The 22,235-nt window shown below is 59.6% G+C and overlaps 1 protein-coding gene across 2 annotated transcripts; it reads left to right on the top strand.

Moving 5' to 3' along the window:
• Window positions 1–1,173: 1,173 nt before the first annotated feature.
• Window positions 1,174–12,609, top strand: HUS1 (HUS1 checkpoint clamp component). Of its 2 annotated transcripts, none has more exons than XM_051853193.3 (7): window positions 1,174–1,393; window positions 1,574–1,878; window positions 3,127–3,234; window positions 4,079–4,153; window positions 7,447–7,546; window positions 9,214–9,333; window positions 11,411–12,609. In XM_051853193.3, the coding sequence occupies exons 1-7, from the start codon at window positions 1,342–1,344 to the stop codon at window positions 11,491–11,493; spliced, it is 843 nt and encodes a 280-aa protein (XP_051709153.1). In that variant the 5' UTR covers window positions 1,174–1,341; the 3' UTR covers window positions 11,494–12,609. The 2 variants fall into 2 exon arrangements, with proteins under 2 accessions (XP_051709153.1, XP_051709152.3); XM_051853192.3 differs by having other exon boundaries at window positions 1,201–1,393; window positions 9,214–9,308.
• Window positions 12,610–22,235: the final 9,626 nt, after the last annotated feature.

The raw sequence follows: 22,235 nt of genomic DNA, 5'->3' as shown, positions 1-22,235 counted from the left end.
GATGGGGGGAAGCGCCCTGATGGGGGGGCGGCCTGATGGGGGGAGACCGGCCTGATGGGGGGAGCCAGACTGATGGGGGGAAGCGCCCTGATGGGGAGAAACTGGCCTGATGTGGGGAAGCGGCCTGATGGTGGGGGACTGGCCTGATTGTGGGGGGTCACCCTGTCGGGGTGGGAACTGGCCTAATGAGGGGCGGCCTGATGGGGGAGACTGGCCTGATGGGAGGGGGTAGGCCTGATGGGGGGCAGTCAGATTGATAGGGGGGAAGCGGCCTGATGGGGGAGAAGTGCTGTGATGGGGGGAACCAGTCTGGTGTGGGGGAGAGACGGGCCTGATGGGGGGGAGCCAGCCTGATAGGGGGGAAGTGGCCTGATGGGGGGACTGGCCTGATGGGGGGGAATTGCCCTGATGGTGGGAGACCGGCCTGATTGTGGGGGGGTGGGAACAGGTCTGATGAGGGGAAGCACCCTGATGGGGGGGATCGGCCTTTTGTGGGGGGAAACTGGGGGAGTCCCCTATCTGAAGGGGGGAGTCACCCTATCTCCCTGACTGGGGGGACCGCCCTGATGGGGGAGGGGGGATCACTGAGCTGGAGAGGCAAGCGGTCTGCGGGAGGGGTGGGATCACCATGACGGGGGGGGGTGGGGGGGGGTGGTAATCGCCCTGACTGGGGGGTGGTGATGAGGAAGCAATCCCTTGACGGGGGTGGGAGGGGCGATGACGGAGAAGGAATCGGCCTGACCTCCCCCAGACGGAGAGGTTACCGGGCTGACGGGGGCGGGGAGCGGCAGGACCCCGGCACCCCGGCTCCCAGTCACCACGCCGCTCCCAGCCCGAGGCTCGGGGTCGCCGCTCTGGGGCGGTACTTCGTCTAATGCTTTACGAGGGCTTAGTTTCATCTGGATGTTCTCAAGATCCGGACACCCGCGTCACGACGAGGGGAGACCCTCCACCCCTGTCCCGCACGCGGCAGTCCCCATCCGGGGCCCGACTAGGGCCCACCCCTCTAGGGGCGTGGCCAGGTCCCTCCTCCCTCGGGGCGTGGTCAGGGGCCCCGCCTCCCCGGGGCGGCATCAGGAGGTCCCGCCTTCCCCGGAGCGGGCTCAGGAGGCCCCGCCTCCTCGGGGCGTGGCCAGGTCCCTCCTCCCCCGGGGCGGGCTCAGGACGCCCCGCCTCTCCCTGGGGGTGGCCAGGCCCCTCCTCCCTGGGGGGCGGGCTCAGGACGCCCCGGCAAGGCCTCAGGCGGGAGCCGGCGGAACCACTCTGCGCAGCCGCGTTTCCGGGCCGGGCCGCTCGAGGCGGGACGCGTGTCCGCCGCCGACCGCGCTCCCCGGCGCCGACATGAAGTTCCGGGCCAAGATCGTGGACGCGGGCTGCCTGAACCACTTCACCCGTGAGCGGGGCGCGGGCCGGGGCGGGCAGGGCGCGCTCGGGGCGAGGCGGGCGCCCGGGGCGTCTCCGGAGCTCGTCCCCCGCGGCGGGCCGGCGCGGGAAGCGGGAAGCGGGCCGGGGCGCTGAGGGCCGGGGCCGGCGCGCCGCGCGACTCTGTCTCCGTGCCCGCTTCCCGCCGCAGGCGTCAGCAACATGGTAGCCAAGCTGGCCAAGACGTGCGCGCTGCGCATCAGCCCGGACAAGCTCAACTTCATCCTGTCGGACAAGCTGGCGGGCGGCGGCGCGAGCCTGTGGTGCGAGCTGCAGCAGGAGGACTTCTTCAGCGAGTTTCAGATGGAGGGCGTCTCCGCGGACAACAACGAGATCTACCTGGAGCTGACGTCGGAAAACCTCGCCCGGGCCCTGAAGACGGCGCAGAACGCCCGGGCCCTGAAGGTCAAGCTCACCAACAGGCACTTCCCGTGCCTCACCGTCTCGGTGGAGCTGGTGAGCGGCGGGCGGCCCGCGGGGGGCTCATTTCCAGTCGCACGGAGTCCAGGCAGCCCCCGCCCTTGGCAGCCGGTGGAACCCGCGCCGCCCCGGCCCCCGTGAGTCTGGGAGTGGTGGCCGCGCTGGTGCTGGGGATGCCAGTGCCGGTGCGAGTGCCAGCTCGGCCTCCTGCGCCCTGCTGGTGCACCCCTGGGGAGGCAGGTGACGGCTGGCCCCGCCCTGGGCCCCTGCCACCCAGCCCCCAGCTCCCGGCTTCTGCCTGCCCAGTCCCGGCTGTCCGGGGCATTTGGAGAGGGAACTGGCACACGGGACGTCTCTGTCTCCGCTGCTCTGCCTTCCAAATAAATAGAAATTGAATCAAAGACAGCCGTTTCTGTCCGTCTCCCCCTTAGCCGTGCTCTCCCAGGCCGTCTGCGGGCAGTGGCTTCCTCTCATTTTGCTGCCGCGAGTCAGCCCACGCAGGGCCCCTCGGTGGCTCCCGTTTCCTCACAAGGCCTTCAGGGCCCAGTCAGACACCACCGCGGCCCAGTGCTGCAGCTCGCCGACTCGCTGACTCACGGGCTGAGTCCTTCTTGGGCATGGCGGCCGCCTCCCCCGCCCCGTCCCCGCGTCTTCTCTGCGAGTCGCACTCTACAGCCTGCGGTGACGATGGTGTTCAGCCCCAGCTCTGTGGAAGACGACTCCTCAGCTCTCTGCAGCGGGCCGGTACTCACGGCCTGGCTGGAGCCCCTCAGAGCCCCTCGCCACAGATCTGGATGGTTGAAGCTTCCAGCAGAGGATGAGCCGCGGGAGCTGAGCGGCTTCCCCGTGGCTTCCCCGCGGCAGGCAGCGTTGCGTCTGCCCCGCGCTCTGCTGGGCTGTTTTCGGAGTGCTGTCTGGGGCGCGGCCCCTCGCCCGGTGCCGCCAGCCCGGCTGCCTCTCCTGGCCTTGGCAGCATCTGCGGGTGACCTCCCAGTCTGAGCAGCCTCCCTCAGGCTCTGCCTGGTCTCGCTCCTGCGTTTCCTTCCAGGCTGTATCGAGCGCCTCGTGCCGTCTCGCCGTTTCTTTGTGTCCTGGTTCTGCCGGAACATCAGGGCCCACTTCCCAGGTGCCGGCAGAACGGTGCTCCCTCGGCCTGGCTGAGTGGGTTTTGAGAGAATGTACTGACAGCATTCGGCTTCCATCAGATAGTTCAACTTTTTGGTCCTCAGTAACTTGGCTTTTTAGCACGGATAGCAGAACCATTTTTAATTCTTGTCTTTCCAGATATCCGTGTCAAGCAGCAGTCGCATCGTGACGCACGACATCCCCATAAAGGTCATCCCGAGGAGACTGTGGAGGGACTTCCGGGAGCCCTGCATCCCAGATTCCGACGTAAGTGCCGTCTGCGGGCTCGCCCCTCGGGGCACATGAAGGGCAGGGTTTGAATTCTGTGGTTTTGATTGATCTTAGGGTGTGTTCATGTTTGTTTTCAGAGTTGTGTAGGGCCTGAAGAGAAAGTGGCATTCATTTTTAGGGCTGTTCAAGGAGAAATCTGAGTCATGCCTTTGTTATTTGCAAGAAAGATCTTGAGAGACGATCGCGTCTGATGGACGTGCCGTACTCTCAGTGACAGCGCCGGGCAGGCCTGAAGCGGCACCGAGTGGTCAGCTCGGGTCTCTGAGGACCCGAGTCCCGCGGCACAGCCGTCTGGATGTGTGTCACAGAGCCGGGAGGAGGGCGTGATCGTGACCGAGCGCTGTGGAGAGTAAAGACGATGCCCAAAGGCCTGGCCTCCTGCTCACCGTTTGCTGCAGAAGAAATTCAGAACTCTGTGCTGGACAGATGATCACTGGGCTCCGCCGAGGGCCGCCTGGACTTGGGGAAAGGCAGCGTTGGATGAAGCACACGGGTGACGTGGCCTCGGGGTGGCGCAGTGACTGCTCCCTGTCGTGTACAGAGCTCGGAAGAGGCCCCGCTGAGCGCCGCCGTCCTTCTTAGGTGCTTAGGGACAAGCCGCCCAGGGGGGCAGAGCAGGCATGCCGTGCTCCAGTTTTGTTTCATTGCTGTGAGTTAATGAAATTAGAGAAACGGGGTCCCCCTGTGTTTTGAAGAGCTTCATTCAGATCATTTAAAAGCAGGACGCAAGCGTGCGTGCATTCCAGAGTCAGTCAGGAATCTGTCGTTATCACACGCTGCTCGTGTTTTCATGCTTGCACTGTTCTCCCTGGTTCTTTAGGTGAGCATTTATCTGCCTGTCCTGAAGACCATGAGGAGTGTTGTGGAAAAGATGAAAAACATCAGCAACCACCTTGTAAGTGAAGCTTCTCAGAAAAGTCTGTGCGGGACTGGGGGGGCCCTTGAGGGCTGCCCCTCCTGGAGGCGCTGGGAGGGTGTCGAGGTGGGCAGGCGCCCCACGAGGCGCCGCTGAGAGCTGCAGTCGCGCCCTGGGGTGAGTGCTTCTCAGCCCTCACTCACTGCCATGGCCTTCGTGTCTGCCCCGCTCCCTGTGCTGCAGTGCGAGGGTACTTCAGGAAGATGGCAGAAAATGGAATTACACGTGTGTGCCGTGTGACCCTGTTGTGGAGCTGTTGTCAGGCCCTGTGATGGTGTTGTGGAGCTGTTGCCAGGCTGTACTGAGAGTGTGCGCCCTGTGGCAGTGTTGTGGGGCTGTTGCCAGGCTGTGCTGAGAGTGTGTGCCCTGTGGCAGTGTTGTGGAGCTGTTGTCAGGCCCTATGACAGTGTTGTGGAGCTATTGTCAGGCTGTACTGAGAGTGTACGCCCTGTGGCAGTGTTGTGGAGCTGTTGTCAGGCCCTATGACAGTGTTGTGGAGCTATTGTTAGGCTGTGCTGAGGCCGTGTGCACCCTGTGACAGTGTTGTGGAGCTGTTGTTGGGCCCTGTGATGGTGTTGTGGGGCTGTTGGCAGGCTGGCTTCCTCTAGGGTCGGCTGTCCTTTGGAGAGACTGAAAGGCCCAGGGGAGAAGGTTGGGCGGTTAATTGTAGGATCTGCTCGTTTGTCTGTCCAGAGGCAGTGTCAGCGGAGTAGAGCAGTGGGAGGGCCCCAGGATCACAGGGCTGTTTGTCTGTCTGTGCAGTGCTCACAGAGCACGTGGACGTCCGCGGAGTGGTCTGCGGTCTGGAATTGCTCAGGGAGGTGAACAGGTTGGCGTCTCAGCGTGCATAGTGGGCGCTAGCTGGGGGCCCGTGTTTCAGGTCCCAATGCTGCGGGCGGTGCGGTAGGAACGTAAGAGGCGCAGCACTGACGGCGTCCTCCTTCCTGCCAGGGGCATGCAGTTCCTCCCTGCATTTAATGTGGGAAGTGATGTTGGGGACAGCAGGTATGTGGGCTCAGACCAGACAGGAGAGGTGGCCAGGGCCCCAGCAGGTCCCTCGTCTGCACTGCTTGTCAGTCCCCTGGATCTGGTTCAGGTTCAGGGTTAGATTTGGGAGGTCTGAGCTGGCCCGAGGTTTTGGGTTTCAGACCAGCTCCCGGGATGTTGTACCTCAGACGTTACCCGAGAGGGGCTTCCCGGGCTTAGCCTCGTGATTCAGACGAGAGCCGGGTCGGGGGTGAGAGGCTTCACGTCGTGGGAGGGAAGGCGCTGGAGAGCCGGGTGGGGGGTGAGAGGCTTCATGTCGTGGGAGGGAAGGCGCTGGAGAGCTGGGTGGGGGGTGAGAGGCTTCATGTCGTGGGAGGGAAGGCGCTGGAGCCACGCACCTGCTGCTGGGTCCGTCGCACACGGAGTTGGCACTTTTTGGAAACGTAGAGGTGAGTTAGGTGCCCGGTGCAGTCAGCCATCCGTCAGCACGCCGTGGGTCAGAGTGGGGCCGCAGTCACCGAGAGGTGGCATGTGATCCTGACCTTCAGGGGTCAGATGTCGCTGGGTCCTGGACCAGCAGGCAGTGACGCTGTGCGGTGGCTGCTTGTTCTCCCTTCTGGGTGTTGACTGAACACCTCCTCGGCCAGACCTGGGTGGCGTCAGGCACGAGCTGGAATCTAAGGTTTGTTCTATTACTGACGTCTTGGGAATTGAGGAAAACATAAGGGACCATTAAGCCTGAAACAAGTCTAGAGCTATTGCAGGTTGTTTTCTTTGGAGGAAAAAAATACACACACACACACACACACACACAATATCTAAAACTGTAGCTTTTCAAAACCAGTGGGAATTTGCCGATCCTGGGCGTGGTTGCTGAACACAAGCGGTGCACGTCGCGTGCCGTGTTCACAGAGCCCCAGCGCGCAGTCAGCTCCAGGTGCTACAGTCAAATACCCATGCAGCCGATTCTCAAGAGAAGGTGTTGATTCAGCTCAAAACCTACCCAAGCCGTCGCCCAGCGAGCAGCCCGGAGCGGCCCAGGGGACGTGCCTCTCGTGCTGTTCGTGACTACGGGAGAGGGGCTCAGGAAACGGAACACACATTTCCGGGTTCATGGAAGGAACGGGTTGAAAAGTTATTTCTCATTCAAAGGGAAGTTAACGAGATGATTTTTTTTTATTAAATGTCAAAGGCTGAGAAGTAAGAGCTCACCCAGGCTCAAACAATCTCACTTTGTTTCTGGAACGAGGAGTTCCAGGGCGCAGGGGTGTGGCACGCTAAGTGACCTTCGCTGGGCTGGAGTGGAGCCGAGCATGGCAGGCTTCCCTGCACTCCTCCCACGGGGCTCTCGCTGCTGCACCCACCTTGCAGCTGCCGGGCGCCCCGACGACGGCTTGTGCCGGGGTAACGCGGCTGGCCCGGAGGCCGGTTCTGATTCCACGCTGACCTGTCCACTCGAGGGGCTTGGGAGTGTCTCACAGATGGTAGTAACAGACAGGCTAACTGTCTCACAGATGGTAGTAACAGACAGGCTAACTGTGGCACAGAGAAGTTCTCAAATCCACGCCTAGTTTTGCCAGCATATGCCTTTTCCATGAACTCTGAGACCCCTCGCTGATTTGAGGCAGGGGCACTGCATACCCTGGGATTGCCCGTGTGTGCGGAGGCCCATCGAGTGCGTGGCCATCTCCCTCCTTTGGGGCAGCCCGACCACGGCTGTCGGTGCCCTGCACGGCTTTGGTTTTCGGCGGCTCGCTTGGCATTGCCCGCTTCCCAGGCTGTGCCCTGTTTCCTTCCCGCGCTTCTCCTCCGCGGTTCTGATTGGCTCCTTGTCCCCCTGGTTCTGACTGGCAGTTTTCCCGTCTCACCTTCCCACCCCGGCGCCCATGGCTGTGCCCGCCGCGTGCCCGTGCACAGAGAAGGTGGTCTTCTCTGCTTTCGCTTCCTTGCCTGAATTCCGCCCGGATTTCTCGTGATCCCGAGCTCTCAGTTTGGGTGAGCCGCCGTGCTGCGCCCCTCATGCTGGGCTGCTTGATTCTGAAGGGTGCTGCCCCCGTTCCTTCCACTGCGGCCCTAGCCCCGGCCCAGCAGTGACCGGGTCAGAGGGGGATGTGCCAGCCGGGCCTCTGCCGCGTCTGCCCGCAGGTCCTCGCTCTCGGGCCTCGCTGTCCCCGAGTGCTCTGAGCCCATGCACACCTCCTCACCAGGCTGTGTGGAAACTGAGGCCCCGGGGCTGTTCCTTTCGCCTGCCTGCTCTAAAACCATGTAAACTCCGCACTTTGCAGGTTATCGAGGCAAACCTCAATGGAGAGCTGAACTTGAAAATAGAAACCGAGCTTGTGTGCGTGACGACTCACTTTCGAGATCTGGGGAACCCCCCGCTGGGTAAGTTGTCTGATGCGCTGTGTTCCGCTTGGCAAACGGATGGATTCAGATGGGCATCTGCAGAGGTCTCAGGGTTAAGGTTGAAATTCTGTTTGCTGCTTAGGGACAGGACAGGCGTTAGGACCTCTGCACCTGTCCTGCAACACAGCGGCCGGGCCACCTGCAGCCAGGGCGCCTCTGGATTGCAGTCGCGCTCACGCCTCCCAGGCCCGGCTCTTGCCTGTGTGCTCCTCTCCAGGAACGCAGTCAGGAAGGCGGAGCTGGCTTCTGTTTTCTCCGAGTCACTGCTGCACTTAGGGAATCGGATTAACCGATCCTGGTGGTCCCATTTGTCACCTTACACGAGACAGTAAGGGACGTGGAGTCGGTGCACTCGGCACTGAGCAGGTGGTGAGCAGTGAGCCTCTGGGGCTGGGAGGCTAGGCTGTAGGCTGTAGGGTCCCGGGGCTGCTTCGGCAAGGAGCGGGGCCAGGACCAGGTCACGGCACCTGCTGCTGACAGAGAAACACTGATGCACACACAGTGTGCAGCAGGTCAGCCAGGCACTTAGAGGTAAGCCGCGTGTTCAAGTGTGCTTGAGTACAGACGCAGACGCTGGTGTGGCACGAGGGACTCGTGCTGCTGCTGAGAGATCCTGGCGAGCATGGCCGTACGGTGCCTAACGGCTGTTTTGGTGCCTGATGCGCACAAAGCAGGGTGTACATTTGGTGTGTTCCATTGAAGCACCTCTTTTTTTTTTTTTAATTTATTTTATTTATTTGAAAGACAGAGTTACAGAGAGAGGTAGAGACAGAGAGAGAGGTCTTCCATCCGCTGGTTCACTCCCCAGATGGCCGCAACAGCTGGAGCTGCACCAATCTGAAGCCAGGAGCCAGGAGCTTCTTCCAGGTCTCCCACGTGGGTGCAGGGACTCAAGCACTTGGGCCACCTTCCACTGCTTTCCCAGGCCATAGCAGAGAGCTGGATGGGAAGTGGAGCAGCCAGGACTTGAACCGGCGCCCATATGGGATGCCTGAAAGCACCTCTTTTCTGCACTTGGCTGTACCCTGAGAGGCCTTGCGTGAGCTGTGTGCATTTCACTCTTCAGTGCACAGTGAGTGCCAGTGAGGACGGTGTCCTTCCACCACGGGGAGCTTGCGCCATGTGTTTAAGCTGTGTAAGGGAAGATGGCTGGGAATTAGTGCAGTGTTTTACGTGGCTGGTACCAAGAGGGACAGCATTTACAACTTGCAGTGTTCTCCAGGAATCCGGAATGAGGGGTAAGATGTGTTACTTACCTAAGTAAAAGTGCCTCAGGTGTCTGGCTACGTTTCAAAATGTTGATGAGAAAATAGTGATGAGGGGCCAACGGTGTGGCCTCTCATGATGCTGGCATCCCGTGTGGGACGGCAGTTCAGGTCCAGACGTTCCACTTCTGATCCGGCTTCCTGCTGATGCGTCGGGGAAGCAGTGGGTGATGTCCCAAGGACGTGGGTCTCTGCCATCCTTGTGGGAGACCAGATGCAGCTCCTGGCTTTGGCCTGGCCCAGACCTGGCTGTTGCGGCCATTGCAGGAATGAAGCAGAGGATGGAAGATATCTCTCTAAGGTGTATCCCTCTCCCTGTTGCCTTGCCTTCCCAATAAATAAATACATGTTTTTTAAAAGTAAACATTGATGTCATTTTAGCCTCTGAAAACGCCTCTCAAGACAGAAGCCCGGACCAGATGGCCGAAGTGCAGATAGACATCAGGAAGCTGCTGCAGCTCCTGGCGGGGCAGCAGGTGAACCCCACGAGGGCCTTGTGCAGTGAGTGCCCTTGCCTTGTTCTTCATGTTCTGTGTTCCTTAGTCCCCCGTGGTCGGGAGACCACGCACGGCCTTGGAGACCAGGAGCGTGGGTGGGTGGCTCTGACTCTACTGCTGGTTGCTTAAGGCTCCTGGGTTCAGAAGGACCCAGAGGTGGCAGCAGAGGGGAGCCAGAAGCCTGAGGCCACGCCGCCTGGCAGGTGGGCCACGGGCCGCTCCACGTGTCCATCACACAGGGGTGTGCCTGGAGAGGAAGACGGGAGGGCTGCGGGGTCATCAGCGCTCAGCACGCTCTGGTGTGGTGGACTCAGCTCCCGTGCAGTTCTGCGTTAGCTCCAGCTTCCGCCCTGCTGTCTGTGTCCTCTGTCTGCTGCCCCGTGATTGTGCGTGGCCCTCCGGATTGGGCCTGGTCCCGTCTCTGAGATGCGCACCTGCCCCGCCTTCGTCCGCTAAGCACAGTACAGGGCTGCTCCGCGGGTTTTGCCCTCACGGCTCTTTCTGCCTCCTTGCTACCAGCGTTTCCACAACTGAAGGGAATCTGCGGCCTGGCTGTGGGGGGCGGCTCCCAGGCCCTCGTGCAGAGAGCCAGGGCTGCGCCTCCGAGCCTTCACAGCCTCACTGTGCAGAGGGAGGCAGGGCCTGGTCCTGAGTGAGAGGCCGGAAGAGCAGCCAGAGACTGCAGGAGAGCCGCCGGGTGGTGCAGAGGCGGTGTCGGAGTCAGGGGAGGTGTGAGCTGCGTGGTGCGTGGGAAATAGCACTTCTCCTGCCGCTGGTGTGCTTGCGGGTCCCCTGAGGCAGACCTGCACACGACTCTGTGTGTGTGGCTCTGGGCGACCTCGGGACTGCATTTCCAGCAAGTCCTGGATGACGTCCTGCCCTGGCCCACCCAGCAGGGCCCTGGTGCCAGGAGTGCACAGGGTGGAGCCCCTGGATGGCGGCCCTGGGCGGGGCCTGCACAGCACTGCAGCTGTCCTGCCTCCCAGCAGTCACCCATGGCCGACAGACCACACACACAGGAGCAGTTTTTTGTTTTGTTTTGTTTTTAGGATTTATTTATTTATTCGAAAGTCAGAGTTACAAAGAGAGAGGAGAGGCAGAGAGAGCGGTCTTCCATCTGCTGGTTCACTCCCCAGTTGGCCACAACAGCTGGAACTGTGCCAATCAGGAGCCAGGAGCTTCTTCCGGTCTCCCATACGGGTGCAGGGCCCAAGCACTTGGGCCATCTTCCACTGCTTTCCCAGGCCACAGCAGGGAGCTGGATTGGAAGAGGAGCAGCCATGACTTGAACCGGTGCTTATATGGGATGCTGGCACTTCAGGCCAGGGTATCAACCCCACAGTGCCACAGTGCCGGCCCACACAGGAGCGTTCTTACCAGCAAGGGTGGCTAGCTCTCGGGTGTCCACTGTGGTGTGCCCCAGTGTAGCAGAGCGAGCGAGCGAGCGAGAGAGAGAGAGGGGCAGGGACCAGCAAATTGTGATGCAGCAGAAGTTGAATAGGAAAATCCTCTGCTAAACTCTGTGCACCTCCTTCGTCTCTGCCCCAGGCCACCCTCCTGCCCCCGCGCTCTGTCCCAGCAGCCTCCTGCAGGTGTGGGCCCAGCTGCCCCTCCTCAGGGACATGCCCCTGCCCACCCCGTCCCCGCCCCACCTCCTCTGTGCTCCTCCGCACCCCTCCTGAGCAGTTGTCTGCCTGCTTGACCGCGTGCTGCCTGGGGTGATCTCTGCAGCTGGCTGGCCCCGCCGCTCACCACTCAGGTGGTTCTGTGGGCGCCGCAGACGCCTGGCCCCAACACTCCCACCTGCTGCGCTGCCACGCATCTCCTGTTCCTCTCCGTACCCTGTCGCTTTTCCTGCCTCCTGTCACGTCCTGTGGATGTGGGTGTCAGGAAGCTTTCTGAGTTTTCCGCGTAAGCCAGGACACAGCCCCAGCCCGGGCCACGAGAGCAGAGTTTGCAGACCCCGGGTCCTCGGGGGAGGCAGGTGCTTTCTGCGGGAGGCGCGGCTGGACAGGCCGCCCTCTGGCTGGGGAGCCGCGTGAGCTACGACGTCTCTGAAATCGTGGGTTTTTCTCCCCCAGATATTGTGCATAACAGGATTGTTCACTTTGATCTGCTTCATGAAGACGTCTCCCTCCAGTATTTCATCCCGGCCTTGTCCTAGCAGCGTCTCGCCTGGTGGGACGGGACCAGCGGGCGCAGAGACCTTTGTCCTGTCGGCGGAGGCCGTGCCTGGGAGTCCTGAGCCGTTCGTCTGTCCTCACCGTGCCGCAGATCTCCCCGCGGTGCTTACTGGAGTGTTTTAACTTCAGATGGAATTAATGACGAACAGTTGGATAAACACTGCTTCGCGTTATGCACGTCTGTCTGGTTTTGCCTTGAAGACATCGAGAACGCTAGGGTTCATCCAGACTTTAAGCAGCAGTTTCTGGTTGACGCCATGGAGGAGTCAGAACTGGCAAGAGTGGTGCCAGCTCACCCGGGGCACCGGCACTGGCACAGGAGGCCCGCCTCCCAGTCACCTCCGGGCCGCAGCACGTGGCGCCTCCATCTGATGCATGAAGACACAAGCCCACTCCCCTCCAGGTGCTTGGACAGCAGCCACGCAGGCCGCGCTCCCGCCCCTCGGCGTCTCCCTGAGGCAGTGTTGGCCTTGGGCTGTAGTAACTTAGCCGGCCCTCCCTCTGCGGTTGCGAGTGGCACAAGCACGCTTGTAAGTCAGCCCTGTCTGAGGGGAGACAGCCACACAAAGAGGACAGTGGGGCTGGGGGCTGTATTGACGGGATTCCATTCAGTGATGAGCCTGAGCCCCGGGGGACCCTGGCGGCGGCGCTGGAGACTGCATCCAGACACGCGCTCTGCCACCTCTGGTCGCTGCTGGCAAGGGCGCCATCACCATGTGAGGCCCTGGGCCTGCACCTTCCGAACCAGGAGCCATGATCAACGTTGTTTCTAGATGCTAGAGAGCTGGCTAGCACCCGTGGGGTGCCTCTTGTTCCCCTGGGAGGGAGCCCACCCGAGCCCACCCTGCTTCTCGTGCAGTGAAATCCCAGCCGTCCTGTGTCACAGGCGTCATCTCAGTGTCTCAGCACAAAGACCTAAGTTGCTCATCATTTGGTGAAGAAACGGAAAATCATCAAAAATGAACATTTCTCCCTTTGTTTCTTCTTTTTTGGTAAAACTAATCTATTTGAATAACTTCAGATGCTTCACAATACTAGTTTGAATGGGATGCCGTATCGTGTTGAATAATGTTTTAAAATCAGACACAGTTTGGAAAGCCTCTCTCCCTTCCTTGGTGTTTACGAATTCTAGCCACGAAGTCGTTATTTTACTTCCAGATAGTGGAGGGGATTTTTATTGTGCAAAACGAAGTGACATGAGCACGGTTTTGTGACTCGCATCTCTCACTGAGCGCCTTACTGACTAGGCAGTCTGCAGAATGTTACCAGACATCGCCAGTGTTGATTCTGTGGGTGGCCTGTGATTCGTCTCCACTGCCACGTGGCTGCAGGAGCCCGCGTGGGGCCTCTGTTTCTGCCTCCCCACGGCCCCCACCAGCCTGAAAAGCTGTCGGTCAACGGAGGGCACCCACAGAAACCCACAGTCTAAGAGGGCACCCACAGAAACCCACAGTCTAAGGGGGCACCCGCAGAAACCCACAGTCTAAGGGGGCACCCGCAGAAACCCACAGTCTAAGGGGGCACCCGCAGAAAACCATAGTCTAAGGGGGCACCTGCAGAAACCCACAGTCTAAGGGGGCACCCGCAGAAACCCACAGTCTAAGAGGGCACCCACAGAAAACCACAGTCTAAGAGGGCACCCACAGAAACCCACAGTCTAAGGGGGCACCCGCAGGAAACCAGAGTCTGATGCAGGTGCAGTGTGGGTCCACTGACAGGGTGCCACAGTGAAGTTCTACCTCAAGGAACAGTCCATGTAGAGGGACAAGTTCAATTTGAAAAGTGATTTTTGAGACTGAGTGCCGAGCTCTCTAAGCAGCTCTCTGGATGTGAGAGCCAGCCGTCCTGGCTGTGACTGCAGAAGGGTGGCGTCTGTGGAGGCTGTCCTCGTCCTCGGCCCCGCCCCTGTCAGCAGACACATCCTGTGCAGGGGGAGGGACAGGTGGGAACACCTTGCTGTCCTCAGCCCTCGGTCCATTAGGCCTGTAGGCCGGCTGTCTGGTGGTGCGTGCTTGGCACACGAGACCCACTCTTGGGGGCCGGAAGGTGGCCCTAACCTTGGTCCTGTCACCAGCAGAGGGCGACTCAGTGACCCCTGTGTTCCTGGTTTATCCAGTTGACGGCACGTCATCTGAAGAGAGGCAGTTCTGGGTTCTGTAATTTGCACGCTCTCCTGAAAGGTGTAAGGTCACACATACATAGTGACGCGCACGCCGCGGTGGCCTTGGTGGGCCCAGAGCTGTGCAGCCACCACCATGATCGCGGTCGGAGCCCAGCGTCATTGCCCAGAAGAGGCTCCCGGGTCATCAGTGGTCCCTCCCACCCTCTCTTCCTCCCGGATATCCGCCCCCAGCCCCTGGGCCCAGGCAGCCCCTCGCCTGCTCCTCACTGCGTTGGACCCTGGAGATGCCATCTCACTCCTCGCTACCTGCACTTGTGTCTCCCTGGACCACCTCTCCCCTCTCCTCCCCGCTTGGCACCCAAGCCCTCGGTGAGCACCTCTCTCTGCTCTCCTTCCAGGAGGTCACACGGCGAGAACGTGCCTGTTTGGCTTTCTGTCTGTTTTACTTAAGTATGTTTTGGCAGGCTCCTTCCTCCGTGTAACTGGGAATAACTATAACGCATTTTGAATTTTTTTAAAGTGTTTATTTCCATCTACAGAAATGAGAGCCCTGTCTGCTGGCTCACTCCCCAAATGCCTGCAACAGCCAGGGCTGGGCCAGGCTGCAGCTGGGCCCCGGAGCTGTCTGGGTCCCCACATGGGTGGCAGGGGCCCAACCACTTGGGCCATCATCTGCTGCCTCCCAGCATGCATTAGCAGGAACTGGATCAGAAACAGAGTAGCCAGAACTCAAACTGGCCTCAGATCCAGAATGTGGGTGTCCCAAGTAACATTTAACCCACTGTGTCACTGTGGCCACCCCGACATTTTGAAATTTTATTTTTAGAAGATCTATTTTATTTATTTGAAAGAGTTACAGAGAGAGAGGTAGAGACAGGGTGGTCTTCCATCCACTGGTTCACTCCCCAGATGGCCACAGCGGCTGGAGCTGAGCTGGTCCGAAGCAGGGAATCAGGAGCTTCTTCCAGGTCTCTCACGTGGGTGCAGGAGCCCAAGGACTTGGGCCATCTTCCACTGCTTTCCCAGGCCACAGCAGAGAGCTGGATCAGATGTGGAGCAGCCTGGACTCAAACCAGCACCTACGTGGGATGCTGGTGCTACAGGCTGGGGCTTTAACCTGCTGTGCCACAGCGCTGGCCCCCGTTTGGAATTTTTGATGTCACAATTTACAACCTTTTTTATTGCCTATATCCCATAACCAGTTACTGTGGTTATTATTTTTAATAGTCTTATTATAGAGCCGGCGCCGTGGCTCAATAGGCTAATCCTCCACCTTGCGGCGCCGGCACACCGGGTTCTAGTCCCGGTTGGGGCGCCGGATTCTGTCCCGGTTGCCCCTCTTCCAGGCCAGCTCTCTGCTATGGCCAGGGAGTGCAGTGGAGGATGGCCCAGGTGCTTGGGCCCTGCACCCCATGGGAGACCAGGAAAAGCACCTGGCTCCTGGCTCCTGCCAGGATCAGCGCGGTGCGCCGGCTGCAGCGGCGGCCATTGGAGGGTGAACCAACGGCAAAGGAAGACCTTTCTCTCTCTGTCTCTCTCTCTCACTGTCCACTCTGCCTATCAAAAAAAAAAAAAAAAAAAAAAAAAAAAAAATAGTCTTATTATAAACTTATTAGAGTGTTCCCATCCATGAGTTCACTCCCAGACGCCTGCAGCTGCAGAGGCTGAGCTGGGCTGAAAGTGGAGGCCCAGAATTCAGTCTCCCAGCGGCGTGAGCCGTCACCGCTGGCTCCCAGGTCTGCATTAGCAGGAAGCTGGAGCCAGGAGCCCAGTCAGGCACTTTGTTACAGGATGTGGGCATCATATCTGGCATCTTAGCCACTAGGTCATACACCCACCCCAGCAGTTTTTATTTTTTATTTTCATCTTCATACTGGAGAGTTGAATGACTTCGAGATCGCGATTGCAGTATCAGAGCATTCTGAATTTGTGCTTTAACAGGTTTGTACCACCAGCCAGATGTTCTTGTCTTTCTCGTTAGCCTCGTTTCAGTTTGAAGATCTCTGGTTAGCAAGTCTGATGGTCGTGAACTCCCTCAGCTTGGGCTTGCAGACGTCTTTCAGGTTTGCAGGATACTTGCTGGGTCCAGCATTCTTGGCTGGCAGTTTTATTTTCTTCAGCCCGCTGTGTCCCGTTCCTTCCACGCCTGCAGGATCTCTGCTCAGACGTCTGCAGTGAGCAGTTTGCGCCCCTTGCTTATTCCCTCCCGCTGCCTTCAGGACCTCCTCTTTGCTCTTGACCTTGACAGTCTGACTATAGTACGTCGTGGGGTGGTCTGTCTTGGGTTGAATCTGAATGTCGGTGTCTGTTCTCTGATAATTTCTGATTTGTTTCTGGTGTTTTCTTGATGTTCTCGGACCTTCCTTAAGACAGCTGCTCTGAGCCCGTTCCCAGGAAGATCTCAGTCACCACCTCTTCCGAGCCAGCGTTAGCACCTTGCCCTGCCTGCTTGGTGCTGTCGTGCTTGTCTGAGCGCTCTTCACGCAGCGGTCACGTCTGCGCGTGTGCATCTGGAGTTTGTCTCCACACTTCAGCCTCCAGCCTGGCTGTGTTCGTGAGGTCTGTCCGGAAATTCCGAGCAGTCTCAGTGCCGAAGCAGGTGCAGGGCTGACGGCCCCCTGGGCCAGCTCTGCCTCGGCCGCTCCCACTGTCAGCCCCGTCCCCATCCCTTGTTCTGACTGACGCCTGGTGGGCCCGCCCCGCTGTGCACTTGCAGAGCCGAATGCCCGCCCCACCTCTTTTTCTGCATAGGAACTGAATCCGTGGGTTTCCTGGCTGAGTCAGAGAACGTGCCCTGCGGTCTGGCGCTGGGGGTGCTCAGGACGGGCCTCTCGCCCCTGGGTGTTGGTGGCTGAAGTCGGGGAGAAGGTGGAGAACTCCTGCCCTTGCTGTCTGCTGCCAGCTCCAGGTCCGTGCCTGCCTGTGCCTTCGGAGGGGAGAACCTGGAGGGGAGCTGGAGTCTGCACTTTCAGAGCTGCTTCTGAGAACAGTTGTCGAGCCAGAGATGGGAAGCGCGTGTTCACTGGTAGTTCCCTGAGATGACCGGGGAATAGGCTGCTGCTGGCAGCGTGAGGCCCCTTTGCTTCGTGTTATTGCGCATGGGACGTCTTAGAGCGTCTGCCCCCTTCGACTCAGTACTTCCGCCTGCTGGCATTCACACACGTGTTCCGGCACAGTGACACCAAAGGCACGGGAAATAGACTGTGACCCAAGGGGTGATTGATTTGGTCACTGGTCTGATTCATACTGAGAATAATGTGGCAGGAGAAACCGCCTACGCGGCGCCGTGTTTGACTGCTGGTAACAAAGCAGTCAGACGCTGGTAGCAGAGTGACGGAAGCAGGCTGGGAGCAGGACCGCGGCGTCCTTGGCTCCGTGTGGGTGCTTCTCGTTGCAGTCTCCGTACGTGTGTGTGTTTTCTAAAGATGCTACAGCCAGTTTCGTACAAAAGTCATTTTTATGGGACTAAATAAAAAATATTCTTTGAATATCTGTTATTTGACTATTTATTACTTGTATATATTCGGCTGGTAATTACGGTTTGCTGAGCACTGAACTTCAGGCTTAATTTTTTTCTTAAGGATTTTTTTTATTTGAAAGAGTTGCAGAGAGAGAGGTAGAGACAGAGAGGTCTTCCATCTGCTTGTTTACTCCCCAGTTGGCTGCAGTGGGCGGAGCTGAGCCAGTCAGGAGCCAGGAGCTTCTTGTGGGTCTCCTGTGGGTGCAGGGGCCCAAAGTCTTGGGCCCTCCTCCGCTGCTTTCCCATGTGCATTAGCAGGGAGGCGGATTGGAAATGGAGCAGCCGGGACTCAAACCAGCACCCATACAGGATGCGGGCGCTGCAGGCTGCGGCTTTAACCTGCTGCACCACAGCGCCAGAGTCCTCAGGCTTACTTTTCACAGCCCATCCTTATTGAGTGAGAAATCAAACTTTTACTTGTCATATTGAAATTATACCAGGTTCAGAATAGTGCAGCCAGGCCAGCATGGCGGGCCCGCCTTCCAGAATGAGCTCCTCATCGTGGGCTGTGCATGGATGCAGCCCGTCAGCCTCAGCACCAAAGACTTTGTGCTGAGGGCAAAGGGACCGGTTCTTAGCTTCTAGGCCGGGGGGTTTCCAGACAGAGCAGCTGAGGTAGGGGGCTTCACAAATCCCAACCCCCACCAGACAGTGACCATCAGAAAGACGGCCCCGGGGCCAGCACAAGGACAGGAAGCCATCCTGGGGTCGAGGCCCTGGGCCAGTGTCCTAACCACGCAGTGTGTGGAGCTCGGAAAGACGCCGGGGCCTGCACCTGACCTGGGGGAAGTCGTTTAGTTCTCCCCCTTGCCTGACATCACTCTGCCTGTGGTCGCTGGGATGAAAGCAAGTGGGGCACTCCCAGGCCGTCTCTGGGGCACTGGGAGGGGTGATGGGAGACGTCAGCGTGCGTGAGCCGAACAGCAGACCGGAGCTGGACTCGCGGCCAGTGGATGCCGTGCAGCTCACGGCAGCACATGGCCCAGGCCTGGAGGCCTCCGCTCCCTTCCAGCTCGGGAGGTTTGGTGAGCCGGCCCAGCACGCTGTGATGTCGTCCAGTGATGTTGGGGCCGGAGCCCGTGACCAGACAGACCGGCATTCTCAGCCTGGGTTGTCTAAAAACTTAGATCTCAGAAGACATCTACACACGCGTACTACAACTGCTTTTTCACCGTGAAAATTCTTATTTCACACAATTCAGGAACGAGCACGTAGCCTAGCAGTTCAGACGTGGGTTGAGACGCCCACAGTCCACATCACAGTGCCTGGTTCAGTGCCCCGCTCGGGCTCCGATGCCAGCTTCCTGCTCATGTGTGCTTTGGGAGGCAGCTGTGACACTCGAGTCATCGTGTCCCTGCCACCCACGTGGAAGACCTGGATTGCATTCCTGGCTCCCTGGCCCCAGCCGAGCCTGGGAGAGAATCAACCGACAGGATCGCCGCCCCCACCAGTCCCTCAAATAAGTAAATCACACGATGCGTCTCTCTGGTCCTGTCCCTCCCAGGCCCTGCCCACGGCCAGGCCTCGGTGTTGTGTTTTCCCCTGTCCGTGTCTCACTGTGTCCTGAGTGTCTACAGGGGCCTGCCCTGTGGGGGACCTGGGGCCACACAGTAGCACAGGTCCCTAAAGGCAGTGGGGTTCACCCTGTCTGTGTCACTGGCGTCGCTACCAGGTGGAGAGGCGCTCCGGGGGGAGGGGCGCGCCCAGGCAGCCCAGCTGGTACACCTCATGCTGTTCTGCCCACGTTCCGAACGCAGGCTGCACCGCTGAGCGGTTCCCATGGAGCGTGTGGGTGGTGCTTAGCAGTTGTGTCCTAGCAGGGTTCATGCCGAGGCGGCCATGCTGGTCCCGCTCACCTTGCAGCTTTGGGAATGAAACTCACAGTGCGCACAACCCTGCCGTGCTGGACGCTGGGCTTCGTGGGTGTGTTCCTCCGCGCTCCAGCAGACCAAGGGACCCAGGGCATCTGGGGGCGGCACTCCCAGCCCTGCGCACCGGGCCGTGCGTGCTTGACTTCACTGTGAAGCCGGTGGGGAGCAAGGGAGGTGGGGAAGGATGGCGTCACTTGTGGTTCCGTGATTATTGATGACTTGTGTAAGAGTCGCTACCTTTAATCCCAGGTGTGGCAAAATCGGGTTTTCTCCAACTTGAAAATGTGGGACTTAAAAGTGTCTCTGACCCCCTGCCCTGCCCACCAAGTCCCCACTCTAACAGCTGTGTTTGCTTTCCTGGGGCTGCTGCTGACCCTGGCTGCTTCACTCATTTCCCCTGCAAACACACACACACACACACACACACACACACACACACGGCGAGACCCCCAGCGCTCTTGTGGGGGAGGGGGTGACCATGATTGGCCCCCTGTCCCAAGATGCTAATGGGTATGTGGGAAGGCCCTGCACCTGCTGGCTGCAAGGAGAGACCAGTCCCAGCTGCAGGAGACCTGGTGTGGGTGTGCTCACCCCCGCACTTGGTCCACCTCCTGAGAAGCAGGCCCATGGGAGCAGCTTGCCTGGGACTGGGGTGCAGGGTGCTGACCGCTGCCTTGGCCCTGTTCTTGCTGCCGTCTGCCCTGGGCATCAGCTCCCAGGATGGTAAGTCCGACTTCCCATGAGATCGTAGGTGTTTTCCTCTGTTTTTGCTGCAGTGTAATGAATTGCGCTGGGCCCTGGAGGGTTGGCCGGGGGCAGGGCTACAGGAGACTTTGGGCATGTGAGCGGATGTCCACAGCTGCCTCTGGAGCAGAGTCCACGGGTGTGCTGGAGACTTCGCTACCTAAAGAGGGACGTGTCAGCGTGTGCCACAGCCTGTGTGGGAGACGCAAGGGGCCGGGGCGTGTGGCCCCAGGTAGTAGTGACCAGAACCGGGGCTGCACTGAGACCAGCTGACCACTCATGCAAGCAGCCTTCCGTTGTTCTCTGCGTTGCAAATGCAGTGCTCCAAAGCCCCATGCCAGTACGCGTCACCCACAGACAGTTCCACCAGGTTCCGCCCGGGAGGAACTCTGCGTGGAAACCCTGGCTCCTTCTGCCCTTTCACCCCGTGAATCGGTGAACACCGTGTGTGCCTTTTTGCTGTGGCTGCTGGTGGCGTCCATCGCCCTTCGAATGATCTGCGTCTCAGACGCTTGGAATCGTAGGGCAAGGCAGGGTTTAATAAGCAAACGGTGTCTTCCTAAGCGGGAGTAGCAACTCTGGGTGGTGAGTCTGAAATCCAGGGTGTGTTGAGAAGGTGGCCTTTGTTCAGAACGTACTGAAGACAGACATAGGTGGACGGCCCTTTTCCAGTCTGGCCTCTGGAGGCGTCTCCCAGGGCTCCCTCCGGCCACGGGCTCTGTCCTTGCCCACTGGTCACACACAAGCACTTTCCTCTCCCGAGGTCGAAGGACAGGTGGGCACAGCTGGGTCTTGGAAGGCTCCCGGGCAGGGAGCTTACCTGGTTCCTACACAGCTGTGTTTAGAGGCCGTTCAGCTAATTGCACGGACTGTGTGTGTGTAAAGTAGCGCTGGGGGCCCCCGGGGTGTGTGTCCCGCGCTCTCGGCAGAGGCACAGCCCTGTGTCTGTTCTCTGGAGAGGCAGATGAGATTGGCTCTGGGCTGCGCTCCCTGCTGTGCCCACAGCACTGCCTGGGGGGAGAGGGGAGACTGCCCGGCCCAGCGCAAGCCCCCGGACATCGGCAACACTGGAAGTGTCCGTGTGATGGCTACTGAGCCCTGAAATGTGGCTGTTGAAGGAGAAGCTGAATCCTCATTTGATTTCATTTTCGTTCCTTACAGCCCAGCCACCCCAGAGGCCATGGCCCTCCCCGGGCGGGGCAGGCACCTTGCCCGGTGTCCTTTCCTGGCTTCCTGGGTTAGCACAGCTGGCTTCCCAATCTCCTGTTGCCACCAGCTCCAGGGGGCGGCCAGGGGGCCAGGTGGGGGCGGTCTGATGTGAGGGGAAGGTGTCAGCAAACCTCAGCAGTCGTGGCCCCTTTGAAGCCAGCTGAGCCTTTGCTTGGGCACAGGTGCATTTCAAAGCATGCGGCTGATAAACCGGGAGGCCTCCCTCCTCCTGAGCCCTGGTGTTTGTTCCCGCCCAGCGCAGCTGGGGAGGCCCTGTTACCTCACAGCAGGGCTTCTGGGCCGTGAACTCCCTGCCTGCCCACAGCTCCAGAAAACACAGGATCCTGGCAACCCCTGCAGACCCTCTCTCACCACCCCGCAGGGGTCCCAGCTCCCATCTGAGAGGGGCTTATGCCAAAAACGCCCCCACCCCTCTGAGTGTAACAGGCCTCTCTGCCTAAATGTGAACTCAGGAAGGATCCCAGGGTGAGAACAAAGCATTACCTAGTTTTCCAGGTAAAACCCAGAAGTAAGTTTTGTAAAATCTCAGTGCAGATTAGAAGGTCGCTGAAGGAATTACAGGAACCAATAGATGCTTTAGAAAGACTGGGGGTGTTCTGAGGTGGACAGGCCTCTGCTGCCCTCCGAGGGAAGGGGAGAGGTGTGGAGAGAGCAGCAGCTCGTTCCCAGGGTCCCACAGGGAGGCAGGGTGGGGGGTGAGGAAGGCAGAGCCAGCCCAGGCGTCCCCGGTACTGTACACATTGAGGGCTCTTCTGGGAGGTCCCAGCGTGGCCGTGACAGTTCTGGCTTCTGCTGGCAAAGGCCGGGGCAGTGGTGGTGGCTCTCGGCAGCCTGACAGACGCCCCGCCCCCAGCACGCGCCCTCAGATAGAGAAAACAGAAGCTGTTTCTGATACGGGACACGGCACTGGAGGTTTTCTCTCCTGCGTCCCAGGTGTCCCCACGTGAGGTCACGGCACAGGAGCTGGGAGCACTGGGGCCCGTTTCACTGTCTTCCAGGGCACAGAGGAGGAAGCTGGTCTGCAGACCGAGGTGGCCATGGCCGTGACCTGCGGGCACAGGGCACGGCTGAACTGGTCACCGAGGGCCTCTCCGATGATGGGAGAAGGTGAGCCAGCACTGTTTCGGGGTTGGTAAACTGGGTTTCAGCAGTGCCTATGGGGTGGGTGTTTGGCACGGCATTACGGCACTACTGGGGACCCCTGTGCCTGGACCCTCCTGCCATCCAGCTCCCCCA

This window comes from Oryctolagus cuniculus, chromosome 16 (genome assembly GCF_051225735.1).
Source record: "Oryctolagus cuniculus isolate XC-2025 breed Fujian yellow rabbit chromosome 16, ASM5122573v1, whole genome shotgun sequence".
Lineage (NCBI taxonomy): Eukaryota > Metazoa > Chordata > Mammalia > Lagomorpha > Leporidae > Oryctolagus > Oryctolagus cuniculus.
The sequence above is the reverse complement of the archived record's forward strand: the minus strand, read 5'-3'. Positions and strand labels throughout refer to the sequence as shown.